Genomic DNA, 16,397 nt, shown 5'->3' on the forward strand with positions numbered 1-16,397 from the left:
TCTTCTGTCTTGTCATTTTCATTCCGACTTGTGGTCCTCTGTGTCTTATTTTTGAAAAGTGTGGTAGCGTCGCAGTCATTTAATCATCTTCTGATAACTGCACTTAACAGCTTAATGAGCACATGGGTGGGAAAGGAAATCATGTACTTTAGATATTTACATCAACTCTGCTGATTTAGCTTTTTGTTTATTTTTATTTTTTAACTAGTCTTGACGACCTCCAAAGCGCTTCACACTACAGTTTAGTCATTCAGCCATTCACACCCTGACGGTTTAATAATGACTCCTGATTGGGCTGCACAATCCTAGGATAACAGAAAATTGTCATTGCTGTATGTTGCAATGATATTTCAATGTACACAAATTTTCCTCAGGGATCTTGTTTTTCCGTAATCACCATGAGCCCAGCACGCTCCATGCGCTGTAGCATCTTTGTCACCAAGATCTGTATCAGCTGTGGACATGTATACTGCAAAAGTCCATCATCTGGAATGATTGGAGAACATTTTGGCATGCAGGGGTTGAAAGCATGGCAAGTGAAATTTTGTACTAAATGTTGTAATCAAGCAGTTTGTGTTTGGTCATTGCACACATTGAAATTGTAGTGTTGATTTGGGATTCAACGTATTGGGCAGGTCTGCGCCTGGTCGAACCAAAGTAACTGTAAAGGTGCGTTCACGCAAACAGGGCGAATGGAGCAAGTGATTTAGATGCTGTTGCTATGTGAAGGTGTGATCAGGAGGGAATTAAAGCTCAGTGACGGCAACAACGCGAAATGGGCGAATAGAGGGATGCAAAACTGCGAACAACGCGGTGGAGACGCGACTAGAGTGAAAGAAATTTAGCATGAATTCCACATTCTGAACTTCTGTCAATACGCCTTACCTTTAGGGTGCTGCTGATCCATTTATTTAAGCACAAAATGTTTCTGTTACATATTTAGACAATGCGATAAGGCTATATTTCTGTTCATCACTGATGGATTTACTGACCGACGCCTGTAGTTCGTTCCCTGACATAGGACAGCATCGTCCTGGGTCCGGTACAGACGGAAGTACCGCTGGAACCGAGGGCCATCCAGACGCAGCTCCTGGAGCAGACTGTGGTACTCTCTGACCCGGGTGCGTCTCTGGAGGGATCTGGTGGACTCAGGGACGCCGACGCCGATGTTCTGCTTTCCGCATTACGTACAGTACCGTCACTTGCTCGTAAAATGAGGTCTGTGCCGTGGTGTGTTGAACAAACGAGAAGAACCGGCAAACAGATTCACGCTCCTCCTATTTGATGACGCGCTGGACGAAATGTCGGCGTGGTGTCCAAGCAAACTGTCTGAGAGACGAACTGTCAGGTGACCAACGGCAGGCGATCAATGCAAGAAATTTGCCTTCTATGGTGTAAACGTACTTTAAGAGCTCTCCTGCTACAATACAGTCGGGTAAATCCCCTATACAGTAGGATATTTATACTATAAAACATTACTTTAAACTGTTGACAAAGTGTGCATGGGGGGGGGGGGCAGACCGCATCTTTTCGCGTCTGAAATGACAGTGACTGCTCTCGGGGGAGTATGTTAAAGCTGTCCTGTGTTGTGTAATTATTGCTGTTGCTCACCTTACTGATCAGGATTCAACCAAATTCTACACAAGCAATTTGGGTTGCTTCATCCTTTAGTTGCAGATGGTGAGTTTGATGGAAAGGCATGGTTCTGTAAAACCAGATACCTGGGCTAAGAGGCTTTACAGAACATAACCCAACTTGACTTGCTATTATGGGAAGTGTGCGTCTCTGTAACAACTAAGCTGTGATCATGAGGTGAGCTTTCTGATGCGAGGTAGAGAGGAGAGGGTGTTTCCTAAAGCTTTTTTTTTGTGTTGAACGAAATAAACTTTGTTTGGGCCTTTAGTAGACCTTTCTAACCTGCAACGGACAAAAGGAAGGTGGACATGCTGCTCAAAACAAGAAAGTATGCAAATCTAGAGGTGATCTTTTGATGAGGTGATCTTTTGATGAGGCTCTCCCTGCTAAGCACAGGTGACTATCATGTTGCACACAAACGGGCGTTGCGGGATTCCCACACGACTGCAGTTCCAGCCGGTTTGCAGTCAGGGATGAAGTCATTCGCATAAATGTCCCACAGCTGGAGGCTTAATTTTCTCCAGTCTTTCCTCACGCGGGTTTTCCTGCCATCAGTCTCTCTCACACTTGGCTGCCGGAAAACAGAAGCCCGAACTGATGCAATGACTTTTATTTTCTCAGCTTGCATTTCAGATACACAAATTTTTTTTTTAATGCTTTTATATTTGCTTGATTTCAGTTGTAGTCTTGTCTTTAAAAATGACAAAAGACGTCAGTCGGCAAACTTGAAACAACGCAAGTCGATCAAAGAGCCTTCCGTGTTCTCATTGCGTTTAAGGCCAACGGTGAGCTGCTTCCCTTTTTAAAGTAAGCAGTAGATAATTAAAGAGGGTACGTTAAGGTCAAACACACTCGCACACACCTTCTCTGAGGAGGGGAAAAAAACAGAACTGGAAGCGTTTATCTCTGAATGTGTCACTCCACACTTCTAACCTCCACCCAGGCTAAATGACTGTTTATGAATATTGCAGCCCTCCACCTGACAATAACTGTACTTTTAGCGAATAAGTGTTTTTGATTGCCATCGACTCTGTTATCGGCCTCTCAAAGGTAGAGCCTCCACTGCAATTTCAGCCAGATTGTTTCAATTATGGGATTATTTCTGTCAACAAGCCGAGGAGCGGTTGTTGGTTCCTCTGAGCTGCTGGTTCAGGGATGGACGGTTTAATTATACAGGGCTTCATAGTGATTCTGTCAGAGGATGGTCGCTGTGACTCAGACTGTAGACGGTTGATGTGTCGGGCCTCTTTAGGATTCATCGTGAAATAACCAAACAAAATGTTCCTGCTAGGATCTCTTTGTGATGATTTTACATTTTTAATTGGGAGTTTAGGCTTACTCAGCCGACTTCCTCCAAAGCATGGCTAAATTTCTGTTTTACCAAATTGTTGTAATTTCTTGGAGGAGCCACGCTGAAGCTAGCATCTAATTCAGCGCCTGCTGTGGAGAAAATTTGGTTTTCTCTTTTAAAATGTTCTTTTTTGTGTGTGTGTGTGTGTACGCTTTGTAACGCACACAAATGGTCAAACAAATTTTAACATCAAAGAATAACCAAAGTTATATTGGGTAAAACTTTTTTGCGGTAGGTGATTAGTTTATAATAAAATCAGACTAACTTTCCTTCATTTATTTTTTTACATCAGTGGGAACAAAAAATATATATATTTCTATTGGCTAAATGCGATAAGAGGGAGACCTTTTTTTTGAAAAAAAATTTCCTCAAATTTACAAGCTAACATACGTTTCCTTAATATTTGGTAGAATTAACTTTTTTAAACTGTATGAATTGGGTCAAATGTTTTTTGTATCCTTCCACAAGCTTCTCCCAACAGTTTGCTGAAATTGTGGCCCATTCCTCCTGAGAACTGGAGTAACCGGCTCAGGTCTGCAGGCCGCTTTAGCTTTTCAGCTCTCACCACAAACTGTTGGGCGTTGTGATGAAGCTTTCAACTTTGAATTAAACTTCCATTTAAATACAGTTTTAGGCAACTGTTTGGGAGATATGCGCTTAAAAGTTTTTTGCTTTGTCTTGGTAATTGTTGCAATAATATAGTGATGGTACGTAGGTTGTAGGTAGATGGTGATGATAAAGGTTGGGGGGAGCGTGAGCACTAGAAGTTGGAGGTTAATTAAAATGTAACGATAAAGTCAAATTTAACAGAGCCAGTCGTTTCCCCGCTGAAGGATTTTAAGTTTGGTCGATCTGATCCAAATTACATCTGCAGCCTTTTTTTTTCCTTCAGCGAAAAACTTGTGAAAATACTACTGTGTAAGTAAACAACCAAATTCTCTTCCACTGGCACCATTCTGTCCTGTTTTTTTTTAATCTTTTTTGTAGTCTGACTCCTGTGTGCATCATGTTATAGTGACATTGGCGCCTTTGCATCTGGGCTGCCAGGAGTGTGCCTTTGATTGACAGGTTTCATGAATCAATCTGATTGGATGAAGAATTGCATAAAAAGTGCTGATTTTCCATTGGTGCTGAGAGCTTCTGCCTTAGACTCTTTAAGAAACCAATCAGAGACCAGCATGGAGTCACATGGAAGCTAAAAGTTTGAGAACATACACAATCATCTGGTCAGCATCCCTCACCATAAAAAAGTGTGAATTTAGACTTGGACAAAAAAGAACCCTAAATAAACCCTGAACGAAATGGGAATGGCGAAAAATCAAAGGTCAGACACATTTTATAAATTTGTCGGACATTGAGAATTATTCCTTTGTAATTTAAAATGAAGCAAATATTTTTATAGATCAAACCAAACCAATGTTAGTCTTTTATGCACGTTGCATTTGAAGGCGTAATTGTTTCTAACGAGTCTAAAATTCCAATTTTGTCACGGTGAAATGTAAAGATGAGACTTATTGTTTTCATGGAACAAACAGTTGTAAGAAGTTTAAAACACATAATTGACAATCAAATCATTGTTGGCGCTTGGAAACATTAATTACAGTTCATACTTTTATTTAACCAGGCAGGGTCAATTAAGAACAATTTGTTTACAGCTGTGGCGTGGCAAAAGGCAGGCCCCCTTAAGGGGAAGGGTATACTTCATTAATTTTTAATTAATTTTACAGGTACAATACAGCTAAACATCCCCCATAGACAGGGCTTCTAGCCAAAGGCTAATTTACAGCCTCCGCCCCTGATTAAGCTTTTGATCCTAGAAACAAAATGTAAAAAAAAATATTTAGCAACTTTGAAAGTTTTTTAAAAAAAATAAAAAAAATAAAAAGCATAATGAAGTCAGTAGATAGGACTCTGTTTCTATTTAATCGGGGTGGGTGTCGTTCAGTGGTGCAGCCATCACTGCAGGAAAAAATGGTGGTGTTGGAAAGTTTGGCCAGCGCAGTTTGGTTTGATAACACTATCTGCTCTGAGAACAGCTTAATCGAGGTGATCTTGCTTCACCGGGGTTGTTGTGCATGTCTGCGTCACTTGATGTGACTGTGCAGGGTTACCAGGTTCAGCCTTATCACATTACTGCTGCAAAACGTATTGGAAAAAGACAAGATGGGGATTTTAGATTTCTTATCGTGGCATAATCGGAAACCACCTGATAATTAAAGGTGCGAATGTCGAAATAAAAGGAATCAGTATGCTGGAAAAATGTGTTGCAGCATACGTTTAGATATCCAGCTGTCTAAGTTCCTGAGACCAACGCTTTACTGGTTAAGGGCTGCTTTGCTAAATATAACCCCAAAAACCTTCATCCACACACCCGTGCTGAAGCCTTGAACGGCGCTCTGTAGGATGAGGCTCTGCTTCTTTCCCTGCAGCAGACACGCTCCAAAAGGCCTCATTTACAGTCCTGTCATATTGCACCCACTCTCTCACTTATTTTCTCAGCACACCGTTAATTCTCCAGCGAGTGGGAATCTGCCGGGGACGTAGTTCATCGACGCTTGACATGGATACGTTTTCTCTTCCCGTTTTTGTCTTGCTGTGGTAGTTCAGTGGTCGCTTGCTTGTCTCAACTAATTGGAATAAAACCTATTTCCAAAGACGTTTGGTCGGCTTACTTCAAAATCTAAACGCTTGTTACGAAGGCAATCTAATTTTTTTATGTAGGAAACAAAGAATATTGTGTTCAGGTTAAGAAATACGACTCTTTATTTAAATCCCAGCAGAGAAATCCAAAAACCTTCAGTGTTAAGAGTCTGCTGGTGGCTGCTGCTCTTTGAGTCTTGCTGTCAGAGAGACGTCTTCAGACAGCCAGCAGACTAAATAAAACCACAAGTTGTTTGTTTTTACGTTCTCTATAAAAAGTAGACACACTCTTGTTAAAAGTTGTACGCTGTTGTGATGTGGAAAAGAGGGCAAAGATTCATTTAACACTACAGACTCTCAACTGGAATCAGGATCATTTCTAAAAGATTTTCTTTGAGGAAAGAAAGTTGTGAACATTTTTTTTTTCCTCGGACCTCCAGCTGAAAAGTTCATTAACCAAAAGCAGCTTTCAAACCAGTTGACTTTACTTTAAGCCAATCAAAAGAGACTTACACAAGAGTATGTAAGACACATACTCGGTACGCACAGTGCAATTCTAATGAAATTTGGTAAATGGGCAACGAGGTACAACAGGGCATCTCTCCAGAGTTCATAAGTCTGGTTGCTGGAGCTGCCAGGAGGCCTAGGGCACCTTTTTTAAAGGAGCTGCAGGAATTTGTTTGCCACATGTGAAAACTGTCTACTGTATTCTTCCTTCGTCTAGGCCTCAGGACGGTCTAGACAAATTGAGGCTTTTCTCAGAAGGTTCATGTCCAGACTTGGCTAGATTTTGCAAAACTATTTAGCTTACAGATAGACCTAGCTCAGGGGATGTTACAGAATATTGAGTTCACAAGACAAAACATGAGTTGGATGATATTTTTGGGAGAACATGAAATCATTTAATTTTATTCATGTTTCCCAAAGTGATTTTAAATGTTTTTCAAATCAAAAAGTTTTTTTTTTTTTTTTTTTTTTAAACAGTGCTCCATGGCATTTGGAAAAGCTTGTGATATTGTTGCTAAAGAAAATGGTAATGAGTACACAAATTACTGCAAAAAATAGTTTTCTATCTTTTAGTCCCCACCACCCTTTACGTGCTTTAACACTTTGGCTGCAAAGTTTACTGTGGAATCATAATAAGAATCAACTTTATTGCCTACTTTGTGGGTACAAACAAGGAATTTGACTTTGGATTAGAGCACTCGCATCATGTAAAAAAAAAAAAAAGAAAAAAAAAAAGAAGAAAAAAAAAAGGCAGCACAACTGCAATATATAACAGAAAAAATCATTATTCAAGGAGATGGGGGAAGAACTGAGAAGTCTGCTAAATAAGAGACTTGGAAGTCTCTTATTTAGCAGGATTATTGCACAGGTTATTGCAGTTATCGTGCAGCATAGTAAAGTCTGATAGTAGCAGGGATGAATGACTTGTAATGCTCCTTTTTAAAGGCCACAGTGAAGTCTAGAATTTATCATTTGAGAAAAAGGGCAAAAATAAAAGCTATTCTTTCAAGGAAACAGTTGGAAACAGTAATCCACACTTTTATTTCATCGCGGTTGGTTCCCTTTATCTCAGAATCAGGCAGTCTTTACTTGGTCAGCTGCAACTGGTGCAAAATGCTGCTGCACGAATTTTAACAGCAACGCGTAAAAGGGAGCACATTACTCCGGTTCTGGCTTCTCTTCATTGACTCCCAGTGGATTTTAGAGTTCTTTAACAATTCCTTTTTGTTTTTTTGTTAGTCTTACAAGTCTTACATAACCGAGCCCCGCCATACTTGGTACATCTTCTCCACCATTACACCACTAATTGGTCTGTTAGGTCCGCTGACCAGTTGCTCCTGGTGGTTCCCAGCTCAAAGCAGAAGTTTAGAGGAGACGGGGCCTTCTCTATTGGGGCCCCAAAGTTATGGAACGCTCTACCCATGCACATACGACAGGCCCCCCTCATTGTCCATTTTAAGTAACTTTCCTCTGGGATTATTAAAGTACGTCTGATTCTGATTTTAAAACTCGTTTAAAAACTTACATTTACTCACTGGCCTTCAAACCAACTGAGATTTGATTTCACTTCATTTTTACTGGTGTGGTTTTTAATCTGTATTTGCATTCTTCTATCGAGTTTTGTACCGAGTTTCTTAATTTATTATTGTGTGCATAGTTTTTCCATTTTATGCCTTGGTATCATTTTATTGTTTTTAATGTTGAGCACTTTGTATCAGCTGTGGTTGGTGGTAAAATGTTTTATAAATAAAGTTGATGATAGTGATTATTATAAGATGGTAAACATTTATTTAAGGAAACATGAAAAATGCGTAAAAGTCATTGACTTTGCAGCGATCCCTTATCTTTAACAACCACATGGTGGAGAGGAACCACTCTACTTAAAAAGGAGAAATCCTCCTACACAATTAAATTCGGTATGAGCAGCCATCTGCCACAATAAGCTGAAGGTTAAGAAGAAATGACAGACACAAATACAGAAACACTGGGCTAGGACTAGCCTGGCCAGCCAGACTTTTTCTTCGATACAGCTGAAGTTAGTCTGGAGCTGCTCCCATAGAGGGCTTTTTCTGGGGTGGGGTTAGCAGGAGCAAAGTAAACCAGTCAGAAACTGCGGACATTTCCGTTTTAAAAAAAAAAAAAAAAAAAAAAAAAAAAGGAAAAATCAGACTTTCACTGTCAACATTTCACAACATAATTCAACATGGCGAGCTGTGGTTGAGCGGAGACTATGGTAAATGGTTCTTTTTAAAACAGAAGATGGCTCACTAGCAAAAGAACACTCCCTAGCGGCGGCCATCTTGTTTGTTTTTGCTGAGGGATTCTCGGGCGCTGCACGTCACTCAACATATAAAGCCTGCCAACGCCTGTTATTGGTCAGTATCAGGAAAGAGGGCCCCAAGGTGAGCAATTCCAGACTACTTTCTATAGGAAAAAGAACATATGCCAAATTAATGGGAGCAATAGGTCTGTCAGTGGGTCCATCGAGTTAAGATATTATTTCAGACACTAAAGCAGTGGCCAGCAGTGTTTCTTTGTAATTTTTAAAGGAGCTATAAGTAATACTGACACCTTGTGGCTCAATGCAGTACCACAGCTTGCCAATCACAACAATCTAATATGCCGTTTTTAAACAGTGTGTTGCTGTTGTGAATTTTTACTTCCACAGAACAGGTATATGATGTTTTCTGTTTTGTTTCTGGTCCGCTTCTCTTACTGGCTTGCATGTTTGCAGGCTGTCGCTCTTTTGCCAACATAAAATACCAAATGGTCCCCTCTGTTTTGGGAACCCTAGGAACTTTCATGTGATTGGCTCAGGAACCAGGAAGTACACACGGGCTAAATGTAACTAAGACACTGTTGACAGATTGTTAATAGAGAATGTTACTTCCATCCCAGATGACAAATGAGAAAGATTTAGGTTGATTTAATAGTAAATGTCTCACTTGTAGCTCCTTTAAACTCAAATCTTTATTAAGGCTTTCACCCGGACCTGATCGTAGACAGAAGGTGAACTTTTCTGCTCCGATCTTCCAGTCTTTAACCTTCTGTTAAGAATATATTTTCTCTTCTTATAAAGTCCTTTACAAATGACGTATCTATGAAGCCTTTTACTGTTTAAGGAAAATCCAATTAATCTGTCTTTCATTGTCGATACTACTGACACAACAAGACTCGGTATTGCTTACAAAAGGGCCCCTTTATTAAAAGCTGATCTTGTGAAGGAAGATAAAAGGTCCGATACCCCCTCGGCTTCCCGCTTTGTTTCTGCAGTAGGTGGAAATTGGCCCTTGTGTTTGCAGCCGCGTTCTCTTCCTGCCCGACTGCTCTCCTCATTCAAAGGGAACCAGAGCAGCTCAAAGCTGCTTCAGATTATTACCATATGTCTTCAAGGCCCGGAGCTGAGCAGCAAACCAGCTCTCATCCTACCCTCTAATTTCGTATCCCAAAATTGGACATGTGGGTCGCTATGTGTGACAACGTCTCTCCTTTGCCCCGGCCGGTGCAGTGCGTTCTCACAGTATATCTTCTCCAGTTTTAGACGCATAATAGCCATGCTTGAACATTTCAGCAACAGTGGCGGAAAATATTATGTCTTGTCTGGAAATGTCTCTGCATGTTGCTTCAACCCCTTCAGCTGTTCTTCACAGATGTTTTGGGAAATGGAGTGCTTTGTCTCAGTTGAGTATTTTATAACGAGACTTCTGTGGCTCATTCTCATATCCGAGGAGGCCAATGTGTTCATTGTACCTCCACAGAAATGACTGGGAGCCCTCTGCACAGAGCTGGTGCATTCATGGAGGGAAATAAATCTTTCAAGATCCATAAAGGGCGAGGGCACTAATCAATGCAGAAAAATGTCAGCCGTTTACAGTTTGAGCAAGACATAAAGAAAGTCCCGTCTGGATGTAGGAGGGTGCTCAAAAAGAGATCTTTGTGTCAGCCGGTCCAAAAGCCATTGGCCCAGATTGCTCGTCCCAGCATGCAACTCACCTCAGCATGAATACAACACTTGTCCGATGGAGTGGGCAGAAAGTCCCCCCCCACCTCACTTCGTCGCCAGGAGATCCTACACATGAGCTGCTTGACTCTCAGAAGAGTTTTGTGCAGTTTGAGGAAACTTTACCATGGATGAGATCAAGGCTCAAGGAAGGCAGCAGGATAGGAACTGTTGCTTACGCCAGGAGATAAGATCGCTACACCTTTTAGCAGCTGGACGCCTGTAATTTTAGTCGGGAATAGCCCGCTTAAATGGATTAAAAGAGGGCAGCAGTTGGTGCTCGATGGTGCCCGGTGGGTGGCTTTCAGTGGACGATTAGTGGAAAACCCAGAAAGGTCTACAGGATCAACAGGAAGAGGGAACTGGGACAGAAGGTCCATGGAGGTGTATTAGTCATTGCTTTGTACAGGAGGTGTTTCAAGGTTCTTGTACCCTGGAGATGTAATGGCTTGTACGTTAAGGGGAGTTCATCTGCCGTCTTAACTATATCTTCACGACTGGTCAGATTGAGGAGGTTTAAAGCAAGTATTAGCAAGTGCAAGCTGGATAAGGTAATGACGCAGGGGGAAAGTTTGCGTGAACATACTGGCAGATGGCATAATTTAAAGTCTAGCTGTGCTGTCAGGTTTGATTTTTCAGAGATATCGCCAGGATTTAATGTTAGAAGTTTGGTTTTCCGTTTTAAGTGAAGATGAGATGGTGGGTTATGATAATTTACCCGTTTAGTACAGGTGAAGATCAGTTTTATGGTAATGATTTAATTCAGGCCTGTCATTCATAACTATTTAAAGAACCCCCGTCTTTGAAGATGTTTCTGTACTGGAAGAAGAGGGGTGGATATGAGCTGGAGGCTTTGATGCCTCCCATCAATCAAATGACAATGGAGCGCTACTCGTGGTCATCATCACTGGATGTCATCTATGATTTGTCTGGTAAGCTAAACTTTAAATGGGCGGATCAACTCCTCGGGCCTTGTTGTGTGTCTGGAAATGGGGAAACTGTATAATGGATGCAGCATGAACATGTGGATTGAGTCAGACAGCATTATTGAAGGGATTTTTTCTTTTTTTTGGGAGGAGACAGAGCCGTTGTTAAATGTCAGAGTTAAATATTTGGATAAACAGTATATTAAAATTGATTTTAACTTTTAAGTCCCAAACTCCCACCGGATTTTGATTTAAAATGCTTTTCATTCAACAGACAGTTTTCGTGATGGGAAATTAGATGGGTTTCTCTTAAAATAACAAAAAAGTAGCCATTTCAACATTTATTTTACATTTTGTTCAAAACTGGCATAACAAAACATATTGCAGAGACTTACTTATACGCTAACTAACCCCCAAATTAACCATTTCTTCTTTTCTTTTTTGTTGCAAATAAACTTTGAACACGGCCACTTGGGGGGCATTTTTCAAAAATTGTCTGGGGTGAGTTATACCTTTACATCGGGGTGAGTTGCCCTTTAATAATCACTGGAAAAATTACAATAATCAAACCCTTATCCTTCTTTGCCTTCTGTGTGTTTCCACTGGTGTTTTGATGACTTGTCTTTGGCAATGCGCTTCAAGTCTTGAAGGTTAGAAAGCCTCTTTGCCATCGCCCTCATTTTTAGCTTCCTCTACAGATTATTGGATCCAAATTGGGACTCTAATTGGGCCACTTCAAAACAATACTAGTATTTTTTTGGTGAGAATAAATATGCTGGTAAATTAAGATTAAATCACACCCTAACCCACCAGGGGTATAACTGAATTTTATGCTCAGCTGTAAACGGCAGGTCTGGGCGCGGAGGTGCCGCATGCGACCGATGTTCGGAGGCCTCGGCCCTCGACACGGACGTCACGTTTGACGCATGTCTTCCCCTTCTTATCCCCGTTTCCTGTCAGTTTACGGTCCAACAAAGGTCACAAGTGTCAAAAAACTGTGCATGGCAGAATATGGGTATGGAAAACGAGCAAAAGTTGAGGGGCACTTAACACCAAGTTGTCCACCAATCTGCACATCTGTGTGTGAATATTTGTGTGCGTTATTGTGATTGTTTGAATGTGGCTATAGTGTAAAGCACTGAGGGATTGGTGTGACAAGAAAATCGCTATATAAATTCAGTCCATTTACATTATACTCCATTTATAAGCTTGGTACGTTTATAGAATTGTACGTATGTAAATGTTGCATATTCTGTTGTTGTGTGTTGGGTAAATGCTAAAGTTATTTTTCTTCCACTACCAAATAACTTTGTTTTTCCTTTGGTCAATATTTGGTCTTATAATTACCCTTGTATTCTACTCGTGGTATTTTTTCTCTAGAGTTAACTTTAGATTAGACAATTTTCTTGTATTCTTTTTTTTTTTCCCCTTTCTGAATCACAAATAATTGTGTACGTTTGCCTCTGTCAGACCCAATTTTCCCCATTCTTATCTTATTACTTCATTGTTATGCACTTTTTCCCACCCTCAAATCACAACGTTTTACTTGAAACCTTAACTCTGATTTCACTCTGTTCTGAAAAGTTGTCGCGTCTTCCTCATTGCTTACTTATCTAGTGGAATGGACTCACTAAAGTGACATGACAACAGGCAACATGTAAGGAGAGATTTCGAATGAAATGGCTAATATAAAATATTTACCAGTGAAGAAGTACATGGCGGAAGCTAAAAGGCTTCCTCATCTCCTCGCACAGACGTTTTGATGAGGTACGGGTCACTCACTTTCCTCTATGCTGCCCAATTCGTGCCAGTAGAGAAAGGGAAATTGGTTTATAAAAAGAAAAAAATAAAGGTTGGGCAAGAATGTCCTTCATCCTGTCCTTTTTGCCAACTAGCCTTTTTGTGTTCCTGCTACTGTTTTGTGAAAAAGAAAAGAAGAAATGGCATGTATCAAACAGAAGGCTATCAAATAATCTCTTACTGCTTCTATTAGCTTAGTACAGACATTTTCTTATGTGGTTTTAGCCTTTTATGCATTTTTACATGTCATTTAGTTTTAAATGCATATAGATTATACAGCTACTCAATTATGCAAAAAATAAAATCACAATTAGGCCAACAGAAAAATTGTGGTAGTTTTAACGGTTTTAATTTTTTTTATTACAGTAGTAAATTACCTATAAATGTGAAATTATCCCTGATACCTTTTTTCTGAATAGCAACTGTGGTATAAGAATTAACACAATCCTAAAGATCTCTCTCTCGAGCGCAGCGAGGAGCTCTGAGCGAGAGAGCGCTGAAGCGAGAGCGCAGATAGCGAGTAGAGATCTCTATCTCTATCTCGCTCTATCGTCTCTCTCTCTCTCTCTCTCTCTCTCTCTCTCTCTCTCTCTCTCTCTCTCTCTCTCTCTCATATCAGTTGAAATCTAAATGTGTCTACCTCCTAAAAGACCTACTATCAACTCGATGAATCCTTTAATTTGACTTTCTTTAAGCTATCCATGTAGAATTTTTGTTTTCAGTAATAAAAAAAGATTAAGCTATTGTATTTCAAGGATTTTCCCCATAGCTTTTTTTTCTTTTCTTTTTTTAAGCTTTTACTTCCTAGAGTATACTATATTTAAAAAAGAAAGTATTGGTGTAGTTATTTACAGTTCACCAAGGAAATCTGTTCAGTTGTATCAGTTACAACCATATATATATTTTTTAAGTTTATCAAGCTTTTATATTAACACGCTTTTAACTAGAAAAATTTGCATTTCCTGCGAAAATGCACTGTGAATGCAGTAAGCTGAATGATTAAGCAAAAGATGCAGAAGATCTTTGAAGAAGAGAAAAAATAGCTGAAAAGCATTGAAGAAGTTGAAAGAGTTGAAGAATTTGAACATGAAAGAACAATAGCTGAATGATTAGAAGAAAAAACTGAGGGAATGGCACCAAACATTTCCTCACTCATTCTAAACACTGAATCGTTTAACAAAGCAGAAGTAGAATTTCAAACTTGAATATACTGTAGCCATATGTGGGCCTGCATTTCTAGGAGTATAAGGGGTTTTGCCCCCATTGAAAAGCATTGGATGTTTGACACCTCCTAACTTGGAGATGCTTTTCGCCACGAGGCCCAAATTTATTGTAGAGTATTCTGTATAAAGGAGGTACAGACTCTCTAAAGCAGAAGTTTGGAGGACCTTCCTAGAGCTACTTCCAATTAGCAACATGCTAACTGTTAGCCGCTAACATGGTTGTGTTCAGTATCACCCTGTGATGGTACTCTGTCAGTTTGGTCCAAATCCTGTACTGGGAAGTGCCTCAAAAAGGGTGCCAATACTTAATGTCACCAAACATGACCAAAGTTAATGGGTCAGATTGGCCTCCTTTAGCAACTCAGCCTCACCACATCTGGGCCCAGAACTCAACATTTGACCAAAATGGTCAGTAGCGCCATTTCCCACAGGTGGGTGGTGCTGTATTGGCCAATTGGGTCGTGTCTGGGCATCATGCCAGGTCCTGTTGGAAGCAAAGGCCCAATAGGAAAGCATGTGAAATCCAAAAAGTGACAGAAAAGTCACACATGCCTCATAATCACTTGAAAATTTAAAAATGTTAAGAGGAAGTGACTGTGCAAATTTCAGATTCCTACATTCATCACAGCCACTGCAGTGGGCGTCAAAAGTTGCCATTCTTTCCAAATGGAGTCTGTCCCTGACCTAGTAACCTCCTTGTCAGCAGAGTTCCGTCGTCATGGAAACTTGCTCACACCTGCAGCGGGCCAGTCTACAGAAGTGCAGACACTTTGCTCAGACTATGTCCCATAGGATTATAATGGAGAACATTGCCTCGCACAACACTTCATATCTCCTGATCCGTAAATGGTAGATACGTAATTTTTTCTGCGTTTATTTCTTAACGGATAGGGGAAGAAGACTTGCTATCGGTTAATATTTTAATAAAGGCGTAAAAAATTATGATATAAAGGGGATTTTTAAGGAATTTCAGAAATCCTCCAAAATCGGTCCCGGACAAATCGCTGTAGCTGAAAAAGTATAAGAGATATCAAAATAATTCTTTCACTGTGAGTATCAGCAGGCTTTTGAGGACTATGTTGCTCATTTTTATGTTTGTACAAAAATCGGTGTAGGCACAGCGACGATGTAAAAAAAGTGGATCATGTGGAAAAATGCAGCTCTAAAGCATTTTCAGGATTTTGCACATTCGCTACTCCCGAACAAATTGTTCCTGCGGCAAAACCGTAACAGTTATCCAAAAAAATCCTTTTTTGTGAGTGCCAGAAGGGTTGGGACATTCATGTGTAAAAGTCCCATACCTGTAGATCAAACGGTTTAGGAGTAGCGACGATGCGAAAACGTGTGATGTTTTGGATTTTCAGACGTCATTTTTCAAAACCGCTCCATAGGAAATGAATAGGGGAGGTTTCAGGTTTGTGTTGCTCTTAGGTGATTTGCAAAAAATCTATAAATGCTACACCAATGAGGGTTACATTTCCTGAATCCAGACAAAAATTCCTACGTTTTGATGTATAATTTATATCGATAGGTTGAAAATTGGGCGAGTGAGAAGAAGTTGTTTGGAGAAGAAGAATTTGTTTAATTTCTAGAGTGTGCACTCTATAACTGCCTCCTTGACAACCATAGCAACGCATGTTATTTGCTGAATTTCTTGAAAAGCCAAAATTATTTTAAGGAGGTAGTATATGAAAATGGTAAAAGATATGAAAAAGCTGAAATATACCATAATAGCTGAAAGATATCACTAAATTTTTAAAGTTGAATGGCGTTTCTAACTAAAAGTAGGCTGAAGCAGTAAGCTGTCAAAAAGCAGCTGAAATGAGCGGAATTTTAGTGAATTACATTAATTTCCTATGGGAGAAAAAAAAGCTGAAATTTTGCAGAAAAAGCTGAATATTTTAAAAAGTTGAAAAGATATAAGTACAAAAAGATATAGCCATCGATTCCAGAAGAAGCTGAATAGTTTAAAAGTTGAATGGTTGAAATCGGAGAAAAACTGTAGGAGGAGAAGCGAATCAAACTTTAAACAGTAAAAAGGCGAAAGAGGATCTCAATAACTGTGAATGCCCACTGCATTCACAGTAATAATGTATTTAGTCCTGTGCTTGTATTGGCCAGCTTCATTGCTCCGGATGGTGCAATATACTGTCTCTTCTTTTTATTGTTCTTATGAGACTTATTTTATTGTTTGCTGTAAAGCACTTCGGTTGCATGAAGCAGGAGTATTAACCACTCTAACTTATGATAAATCCATATTTTAAGCACATTTATTAGCCATATTTAGTTTCCCACAAACTATTGGCTTACCTTCC

The 16,397-nt window shown here is 39.9% G+C and overlaps 1 protein-coding gene across 3 annotated transcripts in view; it reads left to right on the forward strand.

The window, feature by feature from the left end:
* plekhg5b (pleckstrin homology domain containing, family G (with RhoGef domain) member 5b) overlaps positions 1-16,397 on the forward strand; it is a 110,831-nt gene that overhangs the window by 4,429 nt on the left and 90,005 nt on the right. The window contains exon 1 of one of the 3 annotated variants that reach the window (XM_021317009.2): positions 10,908-11,065. The exons of the other annotated variants lie outside the window; for them this stretch is intronic. Coding sequence (XP_021172684.2) covers positions 10,942-11,065 — 124 coding nt within the window. The 5' untranslated portion in view covers positions 10,908-10,941. Of the gene's footprint in view, positions 1-10,907; positions 11,066-16,397 lie in introns of those variants that run through there. 3 annotated transcript variants of the gene reach the window in all.

This window comes from Fundulus heteroclitus, chromosome 1 (genome assembly GCF_011125445.2).
Source record: "Fundulus heteroclitus isolate FHET01 chromosome 1, MU-UCD_Fhet_4.1, whole genome shotgun sequence".
NCBI classification, from domain to species: domain Eukaryota; kingdom Metazoa; phylum Chordata; class Actinopteri; order Cyprinodontiformes; family Fundulidae; genus Fundulus; species Fundulus heteroclitus.